This window comes from Ovis aries, chromosome 13 (genome assembly GCF_016772045.2).
Source record: "Ovis aries strain OAR_USU_Benz2616 breed Rambouillet chromosome 13, ARS-UI_Ramb_v3.0, whole genome shotgun sequence".
Taxonomy (NCBI): domain Eukaryota; kingdom Metazoa; phylum Chordata; class Mammalia; order Artiodactyla; family Bovidae; genus Ovis; species Ovis aries.
Window position 1 is genome coordinate 74,430,101 of NC_056066.1, and position 15,551 is coordinate 74,445,651.

Sequence of the window (15,551 nt, forward strand, 5' to 3'; positions counted from 1 at the left end):
AGGGGCTTTCTAGTCAGGGATATTGTTATGTTGTTTACTCTCTGCTCCTTTTACCGAGAGCACAACAAACAGTTCCCATGCCCTATCAACTTTCTTATTCGTACCTCAGGCAGTAATCCCCATTTAACAGGACGAATGTTGACATCACTGGGCAGGAAACTCACCTGAGCAAGCCACAAATAAAGGCTCACGCCTCAAAACCCTTACCTCCACCTATCTCTGAAGGTATCTGAGTGGAGTGTCTGCAGTAACAGGCTGAGTTTTTTTATCTGGCTCCTTCCTACTGGGAGAGTTGGGCGGGGGGGTGGGGGGGTGGCAGGAGAGGGCAGGGGGCTGTGGTCTGGAACAGGGGGCAGAAGATGAGAAAAAGTCAGTTCAAAGGCCGGGAACTTAAAGGTGATTTTGGTTGCAGCCCATCTTTCATTCCCACTCAGGAACATACTGGTCACATCGCAGCATCTTTGATATTCACCCATCCAGAAGTCCTGGATTTTCTTTGATGTAAGAAGTGTCTCCTGCTAAGCCAGGAAGAACACTATGTACCTACTCACTTTCTCACCCACAAATTCCAGCTGCTTTACTTTAAAAGAAAAAGAAAAAAGGATTTCTGAATAAAAATGTTCAACAGGATATTGTCTAGATAATCAGTAATTAATGTAATACAGATGCTTGACAATAGGCATTTATGTTAAGTGAGGGCTGTGCAATTATCAGAAATCACATTTTGTAAAATATTTACAATATTCATTGAGAGTGGAGAGGATGGGTAACAAAAGCTGGGCGATTCAAAACGTGAGAAGACAAAGAATTGTACATAGTAAATATGCAAAGAAACTAGAAAGACAGTGTAACAGGGCCCATGTTAATTCCAGGCAGTGAGATGATCATCTTTTTTAACTCTTTGTCTCTTTTCTTATAAATTATTTTGTAATTAGAAAATAGAAATAGTTACATCTTCCAGGAAAAAAAAAAAAAAAAACACTTCTGTTCACAGAAGAGGAAGATTAGCTGTGAGAGGAGGACTGGTCCTGTGGGAGCCCCAGTGTCTCAGGAGTGGGCCGTGGTGAGGGGCAGGCCAGGTGAGGAGACAAGCACTCCTTGCTCTGCCCCGGCTTGGCCAGGAGAGGCAGCGAGGAGCCCAGGACCAGCTTCCTTCCTCCCTTCCCTCTCCCCACGCAGCTCTCCAGGGGCGTCCGGGCCAGACGGAGCGCTCGCCACGCTGCCAGTCATGAGAGCCCAGGCTCTGCTGGCCCTCCTGCTCCTCTGCGTTCTGCTGCTGCAGGCCCGGGGAGGGCAGCACAGCCAGAAGGCGAACCGTAGGTGGAGGGAGGGGGCGGGAGAGGGTGGGGGAGGGGCGGGGGGCTGGAGAGGGTGGGGGGAGCGGGAGAGGGAGCGGGAGAGGGGGCGGGAGAGGGGGCGGGAGAGGGGGCGGGAGAGGGGGCGGGAGAGGGGGCGGGAGAGGGGGCGGGAGAGGGGGCGGGAGGCGTGACGCGTCCAGTCTAAGGAGGACCCGGGAGTTCAAACTTTCCAGCACATCCTATTCGGACCACAGCACTATGAAGACTCTGGTTCTTCCCAAACCACCGTCCTCCAGCCTCTTTATCTGGCTCTGGGAAGAGTGATGGGGCTGGAGGGGGAAACTGCATCTTTTCATTCCCCAGCCCCCAAATCCAGAGACAACGTGGTACCTACAACAGGGAAAGATACACCTGAGCGAGAATCAGGTGGGAAAACAAACAGCTATTCTTTGGTTTATGCACACAGGTGGCAGGTAAACACTCCGAGACATTCAGGGGAGTAGGTGTAGCATGGAAGTACATGAGAGAGCAAGATTGGGGGTGCAAGGGTCAAGGTAAATTTATCTCAGAGGGAGCAGGATGGTGAGAGTGGCAGGGAAACACTGAGGGTGCTTTTTGCTGGGAAGCGGCAGGGATGGTGCAGACAGTGGCAGCCTGAGAGGAGAGAGATGATGAAGGGGCAAGTCCATCTTCCTCTCTGGTCCCCGCGATTGTGGAGAGCAGGGGAGAGTTAGCAGGTCATCCTGGCCTTTGTGGAGTTCTCAGGGATCGGGTGCGGAGAAGGCAATGGCACCCCACTCCAGTACTCTCGCCTAGAAAATCTCATGGATGGAGGAGCCTGGTAGGCTGCAGTCCATGGGGTCGCTAAGAGTCAGACATGACTGAGCGACTTCACTTTCACTTTTGACTTTCATGCATTGGAGGAAATGGCAACCCACTCCAGTGTTCTTGCCTGGAGAATCCCAGGGACAGGGGAGCCTGGTGGTCTGCCGTCTATGGAGTCACACAGAGTCGGACACGACTGAGGTGACTTAGCAGCAGCAGCAGCAGGGATCGGGTGCAGGTTCTATGGAGGTGATTTGGCCAAGGCCATGATTAATATGGGAGACGCAGTCCTGTTGCAGGATTATGGAGAGAGTCCAGGAAGTCGAGGCATCGAGGTCTACTGGGGAAGAGTAGGAGAAGTGGGATTTAAGATACTACCCATCCCCAGGGTCTGGTGAAGGGCGGAGGTGAGTTCCCTGAAAAGTCCAAGAGTCATGAGTGGGCCTGTGTCTGGGGTCTTGGAGGAGGTTTTAAGCTTTAGAGAGGTATTCTCAGGGGCCTGGTTCCACTGACCTTTCCTCTGCTCTGTTTCAGGAAAGCAGAGACCCCCAGAAATCAAACAGTGTGAGAAAAGACCCAAAATATATCTGTGCACAGTCCCCTGCACAGATCACCGAGAATGTCAAGCAAATACCATATGCTGTTCAACCTTCTGCGGGAACGTTTGCATGAACGTCCTGTGAGTCAGAGAGCCTGGGGCCGTGCATCCTGACCCCCCAACCATCTCCGAAGACACTGTGCCTGTGGCTGAAGATAAGGACCTGACCCTGGACACAAGGATGTCAACAGGAACGCCACCCTGTCCAGCCAGTATCTGAACAACCTGTCCCTGTCAAATAAACCAGAACAAATGTGGAAGGGCCTGCCTAGTTCACTCCCAGTGCCTGTGATCACGGAGAAGCTGGCACAGACCCCAGAGGGCCCCCGCCTTTCTGGGTCCAGGTCTCTGATCGCTCCCCATGTCAAGCTTCTCTGCTCCCCCTCCCCACCTCCCTCCTGCCTCCCTGCCAGGCCCCTGAGAGCCCAGCCCCCCTGTTCCTCTGCTCACTGAACCAGGACTCCCGGGAGAGGACCTGCTCGTGTGCGGCACCTCCTGGTCCTCAGGAGAATGTGCCTCACCAGGAGCCACAAAGGGCCAAGTTCAACATGAGATGCCAGTAGGCTGGACCCTGCGGCACAGAAGGGGAAGCCCCCAAGAAGGACTCTTCTTAAACTTGGTCCACCCCTATCCCATCCTGCTCATTGTCCTTGAGAGGTTCAGGTCACTGTCTCTTTGCAACAAAGAAAGTGAATCCCAAGGAAGTGAGATGACATGTCCAAGGTCAAAGGAGAGGGAGAAGTCGTGGTCTGCTTGGAGGAGGTTTCCTCTGTGCTCCCCTCTCCGCATCCCAGTGGGACGGTCCGCGGAGAGTGAGTCCTGTGCTGTCCCCACTCCAGCACCACCAACAGGCTGCTCATGGAATGGGGACCGGCCTGTGACCCCTGAGACTCCAGGCCCTTCCTTTAACTGCGGGGTCCCAACCTTTTCTTATGGCCTCATCTTTCTTCTTTTTTTAAACCAGAGGGAGGAACATTTGGTTCAGGCTGACGTGACTAGGATTAATCGGCACAGGATGCCTTGGGTCTTGCCCCTGATTTCAGGGTGAGTCAGTAGAAATTCATCCCTGGGGTCCAGAGTCCCTACTACTCTGTACAATCACCACTTCTCTGATGTGGTCTTGGGACTAAGTCCAGAGACCCGGGCACATGTGTCCAGCTGGAACATGGGGTCAATTGTGAGGAACTCGGGAGGGCAGACCCTGCTGGAGGTGGGGATGTGGTGCTATGCTGCAGGCCAGTGGTTCCTGCTGAGCATCAGTGAAGGACACACGCCATGCCTCCATCGGCCCAGAGCCTCCGACCCATCTCAGGAGCATCACAGGGCTTCTGGTACTGCAGGGTCTCCTCCACTTTTGCTAAGAGCTGCTCTCAGACAAGGGGGCTTTAGGAAAGAGATCATGATCCACTAGCAACTCAGACATCATTGGAGGTAGTTGGGTGCTAAAGGCATGCTCTAAAGGAGCTCTTATGTTGTACTTCCTCAGATAACCTCACTCTACAAGCATTTTCCCAATGCTTGGCTATCCCCTCAAACACCCTGGGACAGACGGTTAAGACAGGCAAAATCACCTTCCAGAGAGCCATATTGTGAATCTCCTCCCATGTCCAAGTCCACTGTGTCCTACTTCATGGGTATATCTTAGGTACCAGGCTGACCTATTCCTTGCCACTGGTGAACACTGTGGACCATGAATTTTACTAGAAGCAGCTGCCCTTCTCCCTTGTGGTAACTGGTACCCTGACCCTCTCTGGACAGTCCACCCTGCTCTAGAGAACTCAGAGGCTACATCTAGAATGCTATGGCCAGGAGGAGTGCTTGCCCGGATACCACTTCATGTTCTGTTCTTATTAGAATAAACAATGGCCTCTTTATTACATAAAAGGGAGGAGTAGGGGGTCCCTTGGAAGACCTTGAAATCTATGGAGACAAAGGAGGAAACAAGTGCAGACTTTGCCATGATGCGGGTCTCCAAAATGTCAAGTCCCTGCCTACAGAAAATCGTAGATCAGGACTGATCTGTTTGTGGCAAACACATGGGCTCCTGGTTGCTGTGCCTCATTCATTCATTCATTCATTCATCTACTTGCCTGTCTCTCTGTATATTTATTTATTGCATGATTTGTTCTCCTCTCAAGTTCAAGTCTTCTCCTAACAAATTTTTACCTCTCGTTCCTATTAACCAAGATAGTCGGAAGTAGCTTTCTCCCATGTACAGACCTAGCGATAGACCCTCGGTGTCTTACTCCAGGACTAATTCATCTCTTTGGGCTTTTGACTTCATAGTCTGAAGAGACTTTGATCCCTTGGTATTCCGTGGACCATCACGCCAGCTTCATCATACCTGTGACACTCTGCTCACCGGCCATAGAGAGTGGAAATAGCAGGCATCCTAGGTGCTTTAGCACTTGCATGCCAGAGGGTGGGGCAATAGTCCAGACTGACAGTAGTCTGACACCTGACGATAGTCCAGGACTTGCTCTGCTGGTAACATTTCCAGAGATCCAGTTGTCCAGGGGTATAGGAAAGACCCTTGGAGGCAGCAGACAAGCTGCTGCACTTTCTGCTGCCCACTGTGAAGAAAGACACAGTATGTGGTGGGGCTCTTTGCTTTGTTGTCGTTGTTTGGTTTTTTGGCCATGACACACAGCTTGCAGGATCTTAGTTCCCTAACTAGGGACTGAACCCAGACCACAACAATCAAAGTACCAAGTCCTAACTATTGGGCCACCAGGGAATTCCCTTGGTGGAGCTCTTTGGATTTTGGAAACAATAAAGACCACTTTGGGGGCACTCTGCTCTTATTGACTTTCTGGGGGAACATAAGGTTGATAGATTTTTAAAATAATTAATTCACTGATTTTTATTTTTGGTTGTACTGGGTCTTCAGAGCCACACATGGGCTTTCTCTAGTTGCAGCGACTGGGGGCTACTCTTTGTTACTGTGCTTGGGCTTCTCATTGCAGTGACTTCTCTTGTTGTAGGGCACTGGTTATAGGCACATGGGCTTCAGTACTTGCAGCATGCCAGCTCAGTAGTTGTGACTCGGGCTCTAGAACACGGGCTTAATTGCTCTGCGGTGTGCGGAACCTTCCCAGACAGGGGATTGAACCCATGTCCCCCACACTGGCAGGCAGAGTCTCATCCACTGGACCACCAGGGGAATCCAAGGCTGCTAGTTTTGAGTGGAATCCAGATTAAGGAATATTTCTGCAACAGGTCCAGGATATTTTGCAAGTTGCCTGCGCCTTGGGTCTTAGCCCCTAGCACGTACATTATACAAAGTCTCTGTGGTTGATTAAGATGCTGACTGGTCTCTTTGCAAGTTCCAACAGGAGAATCAAAGAATACACACCTGTGTTGAGGTCAGACTTTCTCTTCTGTTGCCAGATGGTTTCCATTTTTGAAGCAGCTTTTTCCTTGCTAGAAAATCCTGGAAAAGACCCATGTCTAACCAGGGGACATCAAACCACTCTGCAACTGAAAGTTTCCATCACAACTTGGGGGTTATCTGATCTATGAAGTCTCAAAATGGGGGGGGGGCAGTGCATAGAGGTGGTTCATTATCAAATGGAAATGGTATAAATGAGACTGAGCTTGATCAGTTCCAGAGGAAATGAGTCACCAGTATAATCAGGTGTGTGGACTCTGAGGATCCACGGACTTCCTCTCTAACTTCATTCTTCCCCACAGCCTCTAAGTCTACAAGAGGGCACTGCCCTTTCTGTGTCACTGTTGGCACTCTGAGAAACGGTGTCTTCCTGTGTTTGCCTATTTAAGATTTCTTGCACTTGCACCTCTCTTTTTGATTTCTCAGAACCAGGAATCTATTGTAGATGTCAGCCTTTTTCTCAGCATTCCTCCATCTGCATTCAGACTTCCATTTTCTGAGGGTTATTCTATCTGTGTCCTGGCCTAAGCCTGGTGCCCTTACCTCATTTACAGACATGCAGTCTCTGTGGTCTTCATATGTCTCTGCTTCCTTGATGGCTCAGCAGGTAAAGAATCCGCCTGTGACACAAGAGACACAGGTTCTGTCTCTGGGTCGGGAAGATCCCCTGGAGAAGGAGATGGCAACCTAGTCCAGTATTCTTGCTTGAAAAATCCCATCGACAGAGGACCCTGGTGGGCTACAGTCCATGGGGTCACAAAGAGTTGGATGTGACTGAGTGACTAAGCACGCACGCACAAACGTGGACTCCGACGCTGCATCTGCCACGTTGGGGTGTTTATTTCTCTCCTAACAAATTGAAATTTATAACATTCTCTATTTCTTCATTAGGCTGAGGGTCATGTGTGGAATGATTTATTTGCTCCTTATTGATCTGTATGGATTTTCTGAAAACAGCTAAAATTAGATAGCCACAATTACGCTGTATCTATTTACTTATTTACTTTCTTATTTATTTATTTATATCCTGCCCTTAAGAACTTCAAGAAGTTGCTTAGCTCCTCTGTGTCTCAGTTTCTGCATTTGTAAAATAGGAATGATAGGATTAAACTCATAGGGTCATTGACAGTACTAGCTAATACATGTTAAATATCTGACAGGTAGTAAATTTGGTATTAAACTGGGTGATGCTTGACACTTCATTGGGTAACACTCTCATTTGTTGATTTAACTAACTTACAATCACTGCCTGTATTTCAGACATTGGTTCTAAGTGCTTAACAGATCATCATTCATGGAACCCTCACAATAACCCTATAAGGAAGGCACTGCTATTAATCCACTTTGTCAATGAGGAAATTGATGCATGGAGAGGATTAGTGACTCACCCAAAGTAAGTGGGAACTAGAGTTTGAATCCAGGTTAAGTCTGTGTTGTAAATCTCCGTTTAGGTGGCCTTTCCAAGCTCTCTTGGCAGAGCTGTTTTTCCAGTAGCTCAAAACCCACAGGACATTGTGCTCAGGTAGTGTTAGGCTGACGCTAACCATGTTGAAGTTAACATAGAGATGGATAGGATGTTACAAAAGTCATCACACAAATGTTAGCAAAAAATAGATATGCAGATCCTTCAATCACCCAGACATCCAGGAAATGTTTGTGTTGGGGGAGGGAAGGCTCCTGCAGTTCTCCAGTGTTTGGCTTTTACTTGTATTGACTGCAGCACAAAGAGACCAAAAAAAAAAAAAAAAAAGCACTCCTTGAGTACTTTTTATAGGAATTTAGGGACAATGTTCTATATGTACCCAACTTACTGGCAGAACTCCCAGATCTGCCACAACCAGAACCATGATTACATTCTGAACCTTCGAGCTCTGTTCTGCTCATCAGATTCCCCGTGTGCAAGGGCTCGGCAGTTCGCAGAGACGAGGAAGAAGAGCCAGCCATCCATAAATACCGGCACTTCCAACTCGTACAACTTCAGAGGTAGGTGAAGGTCAGAATCTTGGGGCTGGAAATGTGAGCCTGAAAATGCTTTCATTTGTGGCTTGTGTCCAAATCATGCTCCCAGATTAAAACAACACTATCCCTTTAGAAAAGAAGCAATCGTCCTTGATGTTCAAGTGGAGAAAGTGAGAGAAAGATGAGACAGATGGACACCGAGTCACTATGTATTGTCTACAATACACACGACACTATGTATTGTCGGCAATACATGGGCCATTATTGTCTTCAGAGTAGTCTCTGGGAGAACGTATACCGTGCACCTAATCATGAAGAAATTGCAAACAAACCCCACATGAGGAATGTTTAATTAAAAGAAAAAATTGTCTAGCGTCATCAAAAATTTCAACCTCATAAAAGACAAAGGGCATTGCTGGGTGAATTTACACAATGGGATACTGATGGTAGATTTGATAAAAAGATTTTAGAAATGTTAAATGAAGGTGATAGTTGTACTGTGATCACAGAAGAGAATGTTCCTATTGTTAATACTCACTGAAGTATTATTCCTAAATAAGAACCATGATGTATCTCAGTTCAGTTCAGTTCAGTCGCTCAGTCGTGTCCGACTCTTTTCAACCCCATGAATCACAGCACACCAGGCCCCCCTGTCCATCACCAACTCCCAGAGTTCACTCAGACTCATGTCCATCGAGTTAGTGATGCCATCCAGCCATCTCATCCTCTGTTGTCCCCTTCTCCTCCTGCCCCCAATCCCTCCCAGCATGATGTATCTACTTACCCTCAAACAGCTTAGGGATATATATATATATATATATGTATATATATATACACACACGCACACACATGCGAGAGAGAGAGAAAGCAATTAGGGGTAAATTCTTGAAATAGGTGAATCTGAGTAAATAGTATGTAGAAGTTCTTTGGCTAGTCTTACTCTTGTAATTTTGAAATCATTTCCAAATAACAGTTTTTTAGAAGTTAAAGGCAACCCAGCTAACAGACTATGTGCCTTAATTTTTATTTTATTATTTTTTAACAGATTTTTTTGATGTGGACCATTTTTTAAAGTCTTTTTATTGAATTTGTTACAGTATTGCTTCTTTTATTTATGTTTTGCTTTTTTGGCTGCGAGGCCCGTGGGATCTAGCTCCACAACCAGGGACTGAATCCAAACCCCCTCTCATTGGAAGGCAAAGTCTGCCACTGGACCACCAGGGAAATCCCTCAAATTTTCTATATTTTCCTATTTTATAATTTGTAACATATGCCAAGAGGCTTTATTTTTTAATTTTTAAAACTTAAAATTTTTTGCTAGTGCTTCCTATTATCAACGTTTGCTATGTTGATATATCGTCCCCATATTGTTCAGTCACTCAGTCATGTCAGACTCTTTGCAGCCCCATGGAAGCATGCCAGGCTTCCTGGTCCTTTACCATCTCCCGAGCTTGCTCAAACTCATGTCCATTGAGTAGGTGATGCCATCCAACCATCTCACCCTCTGCCATCCCCTTCTCCTCCTGCCTTCGATCTTTCCCAGCATCAGGGTCTTTTCCAATGAGTCAGCTCTTCGCATCAGGTGGCCAAACTACTGAAGCTTCAACTTCAGCATCAGTCCTTCCAGTGAATATTCAGTATTGATTTCCTTTAGGATTAACTGGTTTGATCTCTTTGGCAGTCCAAGGGACTCTCAGGAGTCTTCTTCAACACCACAGTTCAAAAGCATCAGTTTTTCCATGCTCAGCCTTCTTTATGGTCCAACCCTTACATCTATTTACTGGAAAAGCCATAGCTTTGACTATACAGACATTTGTCAGCAAAGTGATGTCTCTGCTTTTTAATATGCTGTCTAGGTTTGTCATAGCTTTTCTTCCAAGGAGCAAGCATCTTTTATTTCATGGCTGCAGTCACCACCTGCAGTGATTTTGGAGCCCAAAAATAATACATCCAGGGAAACTGAGTCTTTGAGAAATTAGGTGATTAGCCAAACACATAGTTTATAATAAACTATTCATGTTGGGGTTGGGAATTCACAGGAATTTGAATCTCTGACTCCAGAAAGTCACAGGAATTTTCTGTCTATACCACACTGACAGTTTTCAGTGTGGTGTCAAGTGGGAGAGAATTTCCCTCCTACTGATAAGACAGGATGTATATCCTGTTGGTAAAATAAACCGTTATTTTTTATAATTAAACATTTTAGAGTTATGTGTCTCTAGGTTCCTTTTAGATGTCTAACTCTTTAAGGCTATGAGAAACCACAGCCATTATTGATAAAATTAAATTGTATTTAAAAAAATTTTCAGGTATAGTTGCTTTACAATGTTGTGTTATTTTCTTCTGTTCTGCAAAGTAAATCAGCTATACATATATCTGTATGTATAGCTTTTTTTCCATTTAGATCATTCAGGTCAGCACAGAGCATAGGCTAGAGTTCCTTGTACTCTACAGTAGGTTCTCATTAGTCATCTGTTTTACACATTTACACATGTATCTGTATATACATTTGTACATTTATCAATTCCAATCTCCCAATTCATCCTACCTCTCTTTTCCTTTATTTTTCAAAAATGCTTTTTCAAACTCTTTTCCCATTGTTGCATAATATTGAGCAGAGTTCCCTGTGCTATACAGTAGGTCCTTGTTGGTTATCAGTTTTGATTTTTAAAAATTAAAAAAAAATCTTTAGCCATGGCATGAGGCACGTGGGGCGTATGGGATCTTAGTTCCCCGACTGGGGATCGAACCTGTGTCCGTCTGCATTGGAATTGAAGAATCTTAAACACTGGACCCCCAGGGAAGTCCTTCCACTTTAAGTATAGCAGTGTGTACTTGTTAATCCCAAACTCCCTAGCTATCACTCCAGACCGCCCTTCCCCCCTGGTAACCATAAGTTCCTTCTCTAAGTCTGTGAGTGTGTTTTTGAAAATAAACTAATCTTAAAACAGGAAAAACTGGCACCAACCCCATCTAGGGTTTGAGACAGGCAATATCCTTTGTCCAAGGACCTCCACATCTATAAATGCATTTAACTGAATTTCAGGTGCAAGGTTTCCAAAGACATTTTTCCCCATGAAGAAAGAGAAGTCACAAATTTTCAGATGTCTTATGATCCATGGGAAAATCTTAATGATCTGTGTTACTGGTACACATATCATTAATATTCACTGGGAATGTTACTAGTAATATATTGAAAGTCTTGTCCTTTGTCCCATTTAAATATATCCCGAAGAGCTACTTCATTTCTTGGTTCTATACGAGAGCTTGGGTACAGAACTAGACTTTTCTAGTCACTGCCTACATTTAAAACATAATAGTGTATTATATGCTAAAACATATTATTCATAGTATAATATAGTAAATTTAGAAAAAAGTCTAAGCCCAAGCACAGTTGAAACACTAAGCTTGAATTAACATGGTTGTTCCCTCCATACCTAGAAAGAGAGCGGTCAGTTCCCTTGCTCTTTCCTCTCCTCCTGCAGGTAGCTAAGAGCCATTTTGGAGGTGGCGGAGCAAGAATAGATGAAGGGGTCAGGACGGCTCTTTCTGGCAGGCAGTGTCGCACTCTTGAACTTTGTACTTTCTGGACCTGGTGCTGCTTCAAACTGACTCTGTCATGGGTGGTTCCATAGCTTGAGTTTTCCCCCACCCAACTGATGGAAGTTGCTCACTTGTGGTTGTCTTGATCTGGCTGAATCCATCTCTTTCCCAGCTGGTTTATTGTGATATCTTTCCCTCACCACTCACTTCCTTTTTTTTTTCTTTTAAAAAGTATTTTATTTGTTTATTTGGCGCTGGGTCTCAGTTGCAGCACGCTCATCTTTCATTGCAGTTTATGGGCTCTCTAGTTGTGCTGTGTGAGTTACTTTCCTGACCAGGGATCGAACCCAAGTTTCCTGCATTGGAAGGCAGATTCCTAACCACTGGACCACTAGGGAAGCCTCTGAGTCATTTTTTTAATCAAGGGAAAATAACACACACATGCAAAAAATAAAAATAAAAAAGGTTTTCCTGCAAAAGGAAGGCATGAAGCTTGTTTTGAAAGCTAAATTTGAATTATCATTATTGTAAAGGTTTATTTCTTTATTTTGCTGTGCTCGGTCTTCGTTGCTGTGTGCTGGCTCTCCCTAGCTGCGGTGTCTGGACTTCTCATTGTGGTGGCTTCTCTTGTTGTGGAGCACTTGCTCTAGGCACATAGACTTCAGCAGCTGTGGCACTCAAGCTCTGGAGTGGTGGCTCAGTAGTTGTGGTGCGTGGGCTTCATTGCCCTGCAGCTGTGGGATCTTCCTGGAGCAGGAATCAAACCCATGTCCCCTGTGTTGGCAGGCAGATTCGTAACCACTGGACTACCAGGAACCCCTTGAGTTATTTTTTAATCAAGGGAAAATAGCACATTTTTTAAAAAGCGGGGGGGGGGGGAGTTTTCCTGCAAAAGGAAGGCATGAAACTTGAGATAGAAAGATATCTTTTAGCAAAGTCAACATCCAGAATTGGTTTGTACCTGTGGTTGGGTGGTGGAGGTCAAAGAAGAATAAATAGAGGACAGAGTGTAAAGAAATTCCATGAGAATTTCCTCTTGCTTCCCAGCTCTATTTGTGTCTTTTGATCTCTAGAAGCAACTGCGAAGGAAAGAACTCCTGACAACACCTATTCAGACGTATATATACAGCCAACATCATGAAGTTCTGGACACCTCTCCTCATGATATTCCTCTGCATGGTACTACTGTCTGTGCTGGGAGGAGTGAAGGAAAGATATAGCAGCAGGTGATGAGGCTGGATTGAGGATCAAAAGGGCATGACGGGGCTGTACTTATTTCTGGACAAATGAAGAAGTATCGTGCCTGATACATCTGACCCAGGACTCACTTCCCTGGACCACTTGTTGGAGTGTTTATGTATAGATACTTTTCTATAGACAGAGATCCAAGAAACTCCCAAGCTGAGATCCTACAATGTTTCTTCTTCCAGCCTTAAAAGTATCAATGAGTATCTGTCAGCTTTTAGATACATTCCATAAACTGTAAGGATATAATATTTTCCCATGTCAGGCTATCTTGGAGGAGAGGGGGAACCAGTACAGAGCTACCATATTTTCCCTTTCTTCCAGAAGTTCTGTGTCCTGTGTGCACGCTGATGTTTACTAAATGGCATTTCTTGATGCATACCCTTAATTTACGGGTAGGATATTTCAGAAGTCCAATGCAATGGAAGACTGCTTGAGTTAAAGCTGACCCATTGGTAGGATATTTCAGAATGTAAAAAGATGGAAAAGAGACATGAGATGGGTTTTTAGTGGAGCAATGTTGGGGGCCATATGATGAGAAAATGAAATCAATGGAGGCAGCCAAGAAAATAAGATGAGAGAGAGAAGAATTTGGAGAGAGGCTGAATTACTTTATTTTTTTTAATAGGATGCTTTTTTTCTCTCTCTCTAGTTGTGACATGCAGATTTAGTTGCCCTGAAGCATGTAGGATCTTAGTTCCCCAACTAGGGATCAAACTCATGTCCCTTGCATTGGAAGGTGGATTCTTAACCACTGGACCACCAGCGAAGTCCTGAGGCTGAGTGACATTAAAGGCAGGGTCAGCAAGGAGGGGAAGAAAGTGAGGCAAATCTATTTCTTACTTTCCCTGGTCTAGTTTCCCATGCTATGAAATAGGTGTGATAACAAGGGTAGAGGTTATCACAGACTCTGAGATCTCCCATTATAAAGATGTAACTTTTATAGAAGGGCAAATGAATGCTGGCAGTATATGGAGTCCTATCTCTAGGATGCTCAAAGACAACCCAGAAGTCTGCAACGCAATAGGACGTGGGGAGCAGAGAAGTCTAAGAGTTTAGTGAAGATGCGATGGGGTCAGTGAAAATACAATGAGGAGGCTAAGGAAGGGGACTTTTCTTAGAAGATAGATACTTTAATGGGGACTTGGGGCCAGGATCTAGGAGGGGCCCCTCTAGCTTAACATAAGCTGTTAAGCTTATGAAGGACTTCTCTTCCCACACTTGTCTATATGGCCCCACCAATGTCTTACCATCTCATCTCATTTTCAGGGGGGATTTGTTCCTTCAGGAGTGCTGGGGAGATCCAACCATCCAAGAATGTAAGAACAGGTGTTCTAAAAACTTTAGATGTGTAAAAATAAATCACACATGCTGCTGGACCTACTGTGGAAACATCTGCTGGGAAAATACAGTGAGTTTGGAGATGCACACTTAGGTATGTGTCATCACTGATTCTCACCTTCTTCTCAGATGCTGTTATCCCTAAACAGAGGGCTGAGGTATCCCAAATCCAGGCACAAACGTAGCAGAAGACCATGTCCACTAAACCTGGAAGCCAATTCACTGTCAAATAGACCAAGATACCAGCTTGGGACACCTTGTTTCTTTCAATATATAATCAACGCCTGTGATGTCTTCATTCTATATTTCAACAGTTTGGTGTTTTTCTGTTTTTAAGTCCAGATTTCTAGCCATCGCATCCATAGTCAGAATTTACCATGAACCATTTTAGCTTACCCAGGTCCCATATTTCTACCTTCGTCTATTCAGGGAACTAATACCATCCCCTCCTCCAAATCAGAAGTGGACAATACCTGTTGTTACATGAAGTATTCTTGTTCCAAGGTCTGGTGAAGATGAATAATATTAAGCTTGAGAATGAATTCTTGCTTCCCAGATTTCCAGCGCCTCTAAGCATCTAACCTTTTTCTCTTGCAGCTAATCACTGAAGAAGCTAAAACCCTAGCCTCCCACTGAGATACCAGTTCATCCTCACTGAGGGCTGGGAAGGAGTAAATCCTTGGCAAATAAACTCATATGCCAGCAGTGGTCCTTGACTTTTTTCCACTCCATTCCACTACCCTTGAATGCCATATTACACTCCCCTCTATTGTTATAGTGTGTACATAAGTTTCCAACTCCTGCTTCCAAATCTTGCCTCCCTATTTGATTACCTTAGAACTAATAGGCTAAATCATTTGGAGAAGGAAATGGCAACCCACTCCAGTGTTCTTGCCTGGAGAATCCCAGGGACGAGGGAGCCTGGTGGGCTGCCGTCTATGGGGTCGCACAGAGTCGGACACGACTGAAGCGACTTAGCAGCAGCAGCAGCAATAGGCTAAATCATGGACTTCAAGAATAGAAGTTTATTTCTCGCATGCCATTTTAATGTGGGTAACTGGCAAGCAGTCCTTTCTTTTCATTTTTCAGAGAGCAGGTCTCTGGTGAATTTGTTTTTCACAGGGTATGGGTTCAGTTCAGTTCAGTTCAGTTGCTCAGTAGTGTCCGACTCTTTGCAACCCCATGAATCGCAGCACGCCAGGCCTCCCTGTCCATCACCAACTCCCAGAGTTCACTCAGACTCACGTCCATCAAGTCAGTGATGCCATCCAGCCATCTTATCCTCTGTCGTCCCCTTCTCCTCCTGCCCCCAATCCCTCCCAGCATCAGAGTCTTTTCCAATGAGTCAGCT

At 45.4% G+C, this 15,551-nt stretch overlaps 2 protein-coding genes across 2 annotated transcripts; both read left to right on the top strand.

The window, feature by feature from the left end:
* Positions 1 to 1,173: 1,173 nt before the first annotated feature.
* LOC105616794 (WAP four-disulfide core domain protein 10A-like) lies at positions 1,174 to 2,981 on the top strand. Its single transcript, XM_027976456.3, has 2 exons — positions 1,174 to 1,316; positions 2,658 to 2,981. The coding sequence occupies exons 1-2, from the start codon at positions 1,229 to 1,231 to the stop codon at positions 2,804 to 2,806; spliced, it is 237 nt and encodes a 78-aa protein (XP_027832257.1). The 5' UTR covers positions 1,174 to 1,228; the 3' UTR covers positions 2,807 to 2,981.
* A 4,918-nt stretch (positions 2,982 to 7,899) lies between these two features.
* Positions 7,900 to 14,905, top strand: WFDC11 (WAP four-disulfide core domain 11). Its single transcript, XM_042230039.1, has 4 exons — positions 7,900 to 8,095; positions 12,720 to 12,840; positions 14,129 to 14,294; positions 14,798 to 14,905. The coding sequence occupies exons 1-3, from the start codon at positions 7,900 to 7,902 to the stop codon at positions 14,292 to 14,294; spliced, it is 483 nt and encodes a 160-aa protein (XP_042085973.1). The 3' UTR covers positions 14,798 to 14,905.
* Positions 14,906 to 15,551: the final 646 nt, after the last annotated feature.

Excerpts from the sequence above, each read along its gene's own strand:
- LOC105616794 (XM_027976456.3), top strand. The coding sequence starts at position 1,229 with ATGAGAGCCCAGGCTCTGCTGGCCCTCCTGCTCCTCTGCGTTCTGCTG. Across the intron at positions 1,317-2,657 it reads GCACAGCCAGAAGGCGAACC|GAAAGCAGAGACCCCCAGAA; the intron begins GTAGGTGGAGGG and ends GCTCTGTTTCAG.
- WFDC11 (XM_042230039.1), top strand. The coding sequence starts at position 7,900 with ATGTTCTATATGTACCCAACTTACTGGCAGAACTCCCAGATCTGCCAC. Across the intron at positions 8,096-12,719 it reads CAACTCGTACAACTTCAGAG|ACCTATTCAGACGTATATAT; the intron begins GTAGGTGAAGGT and ends ACTCCTGACAAC. Across the intron at positions 12,841-14,128 it reads AAGGAAAGATATAGCAGCAG|GGGGGATTTGTTCCTTCAGG; the intron begins GTGATGAGGCTG and ends TCTCATTTTCAG.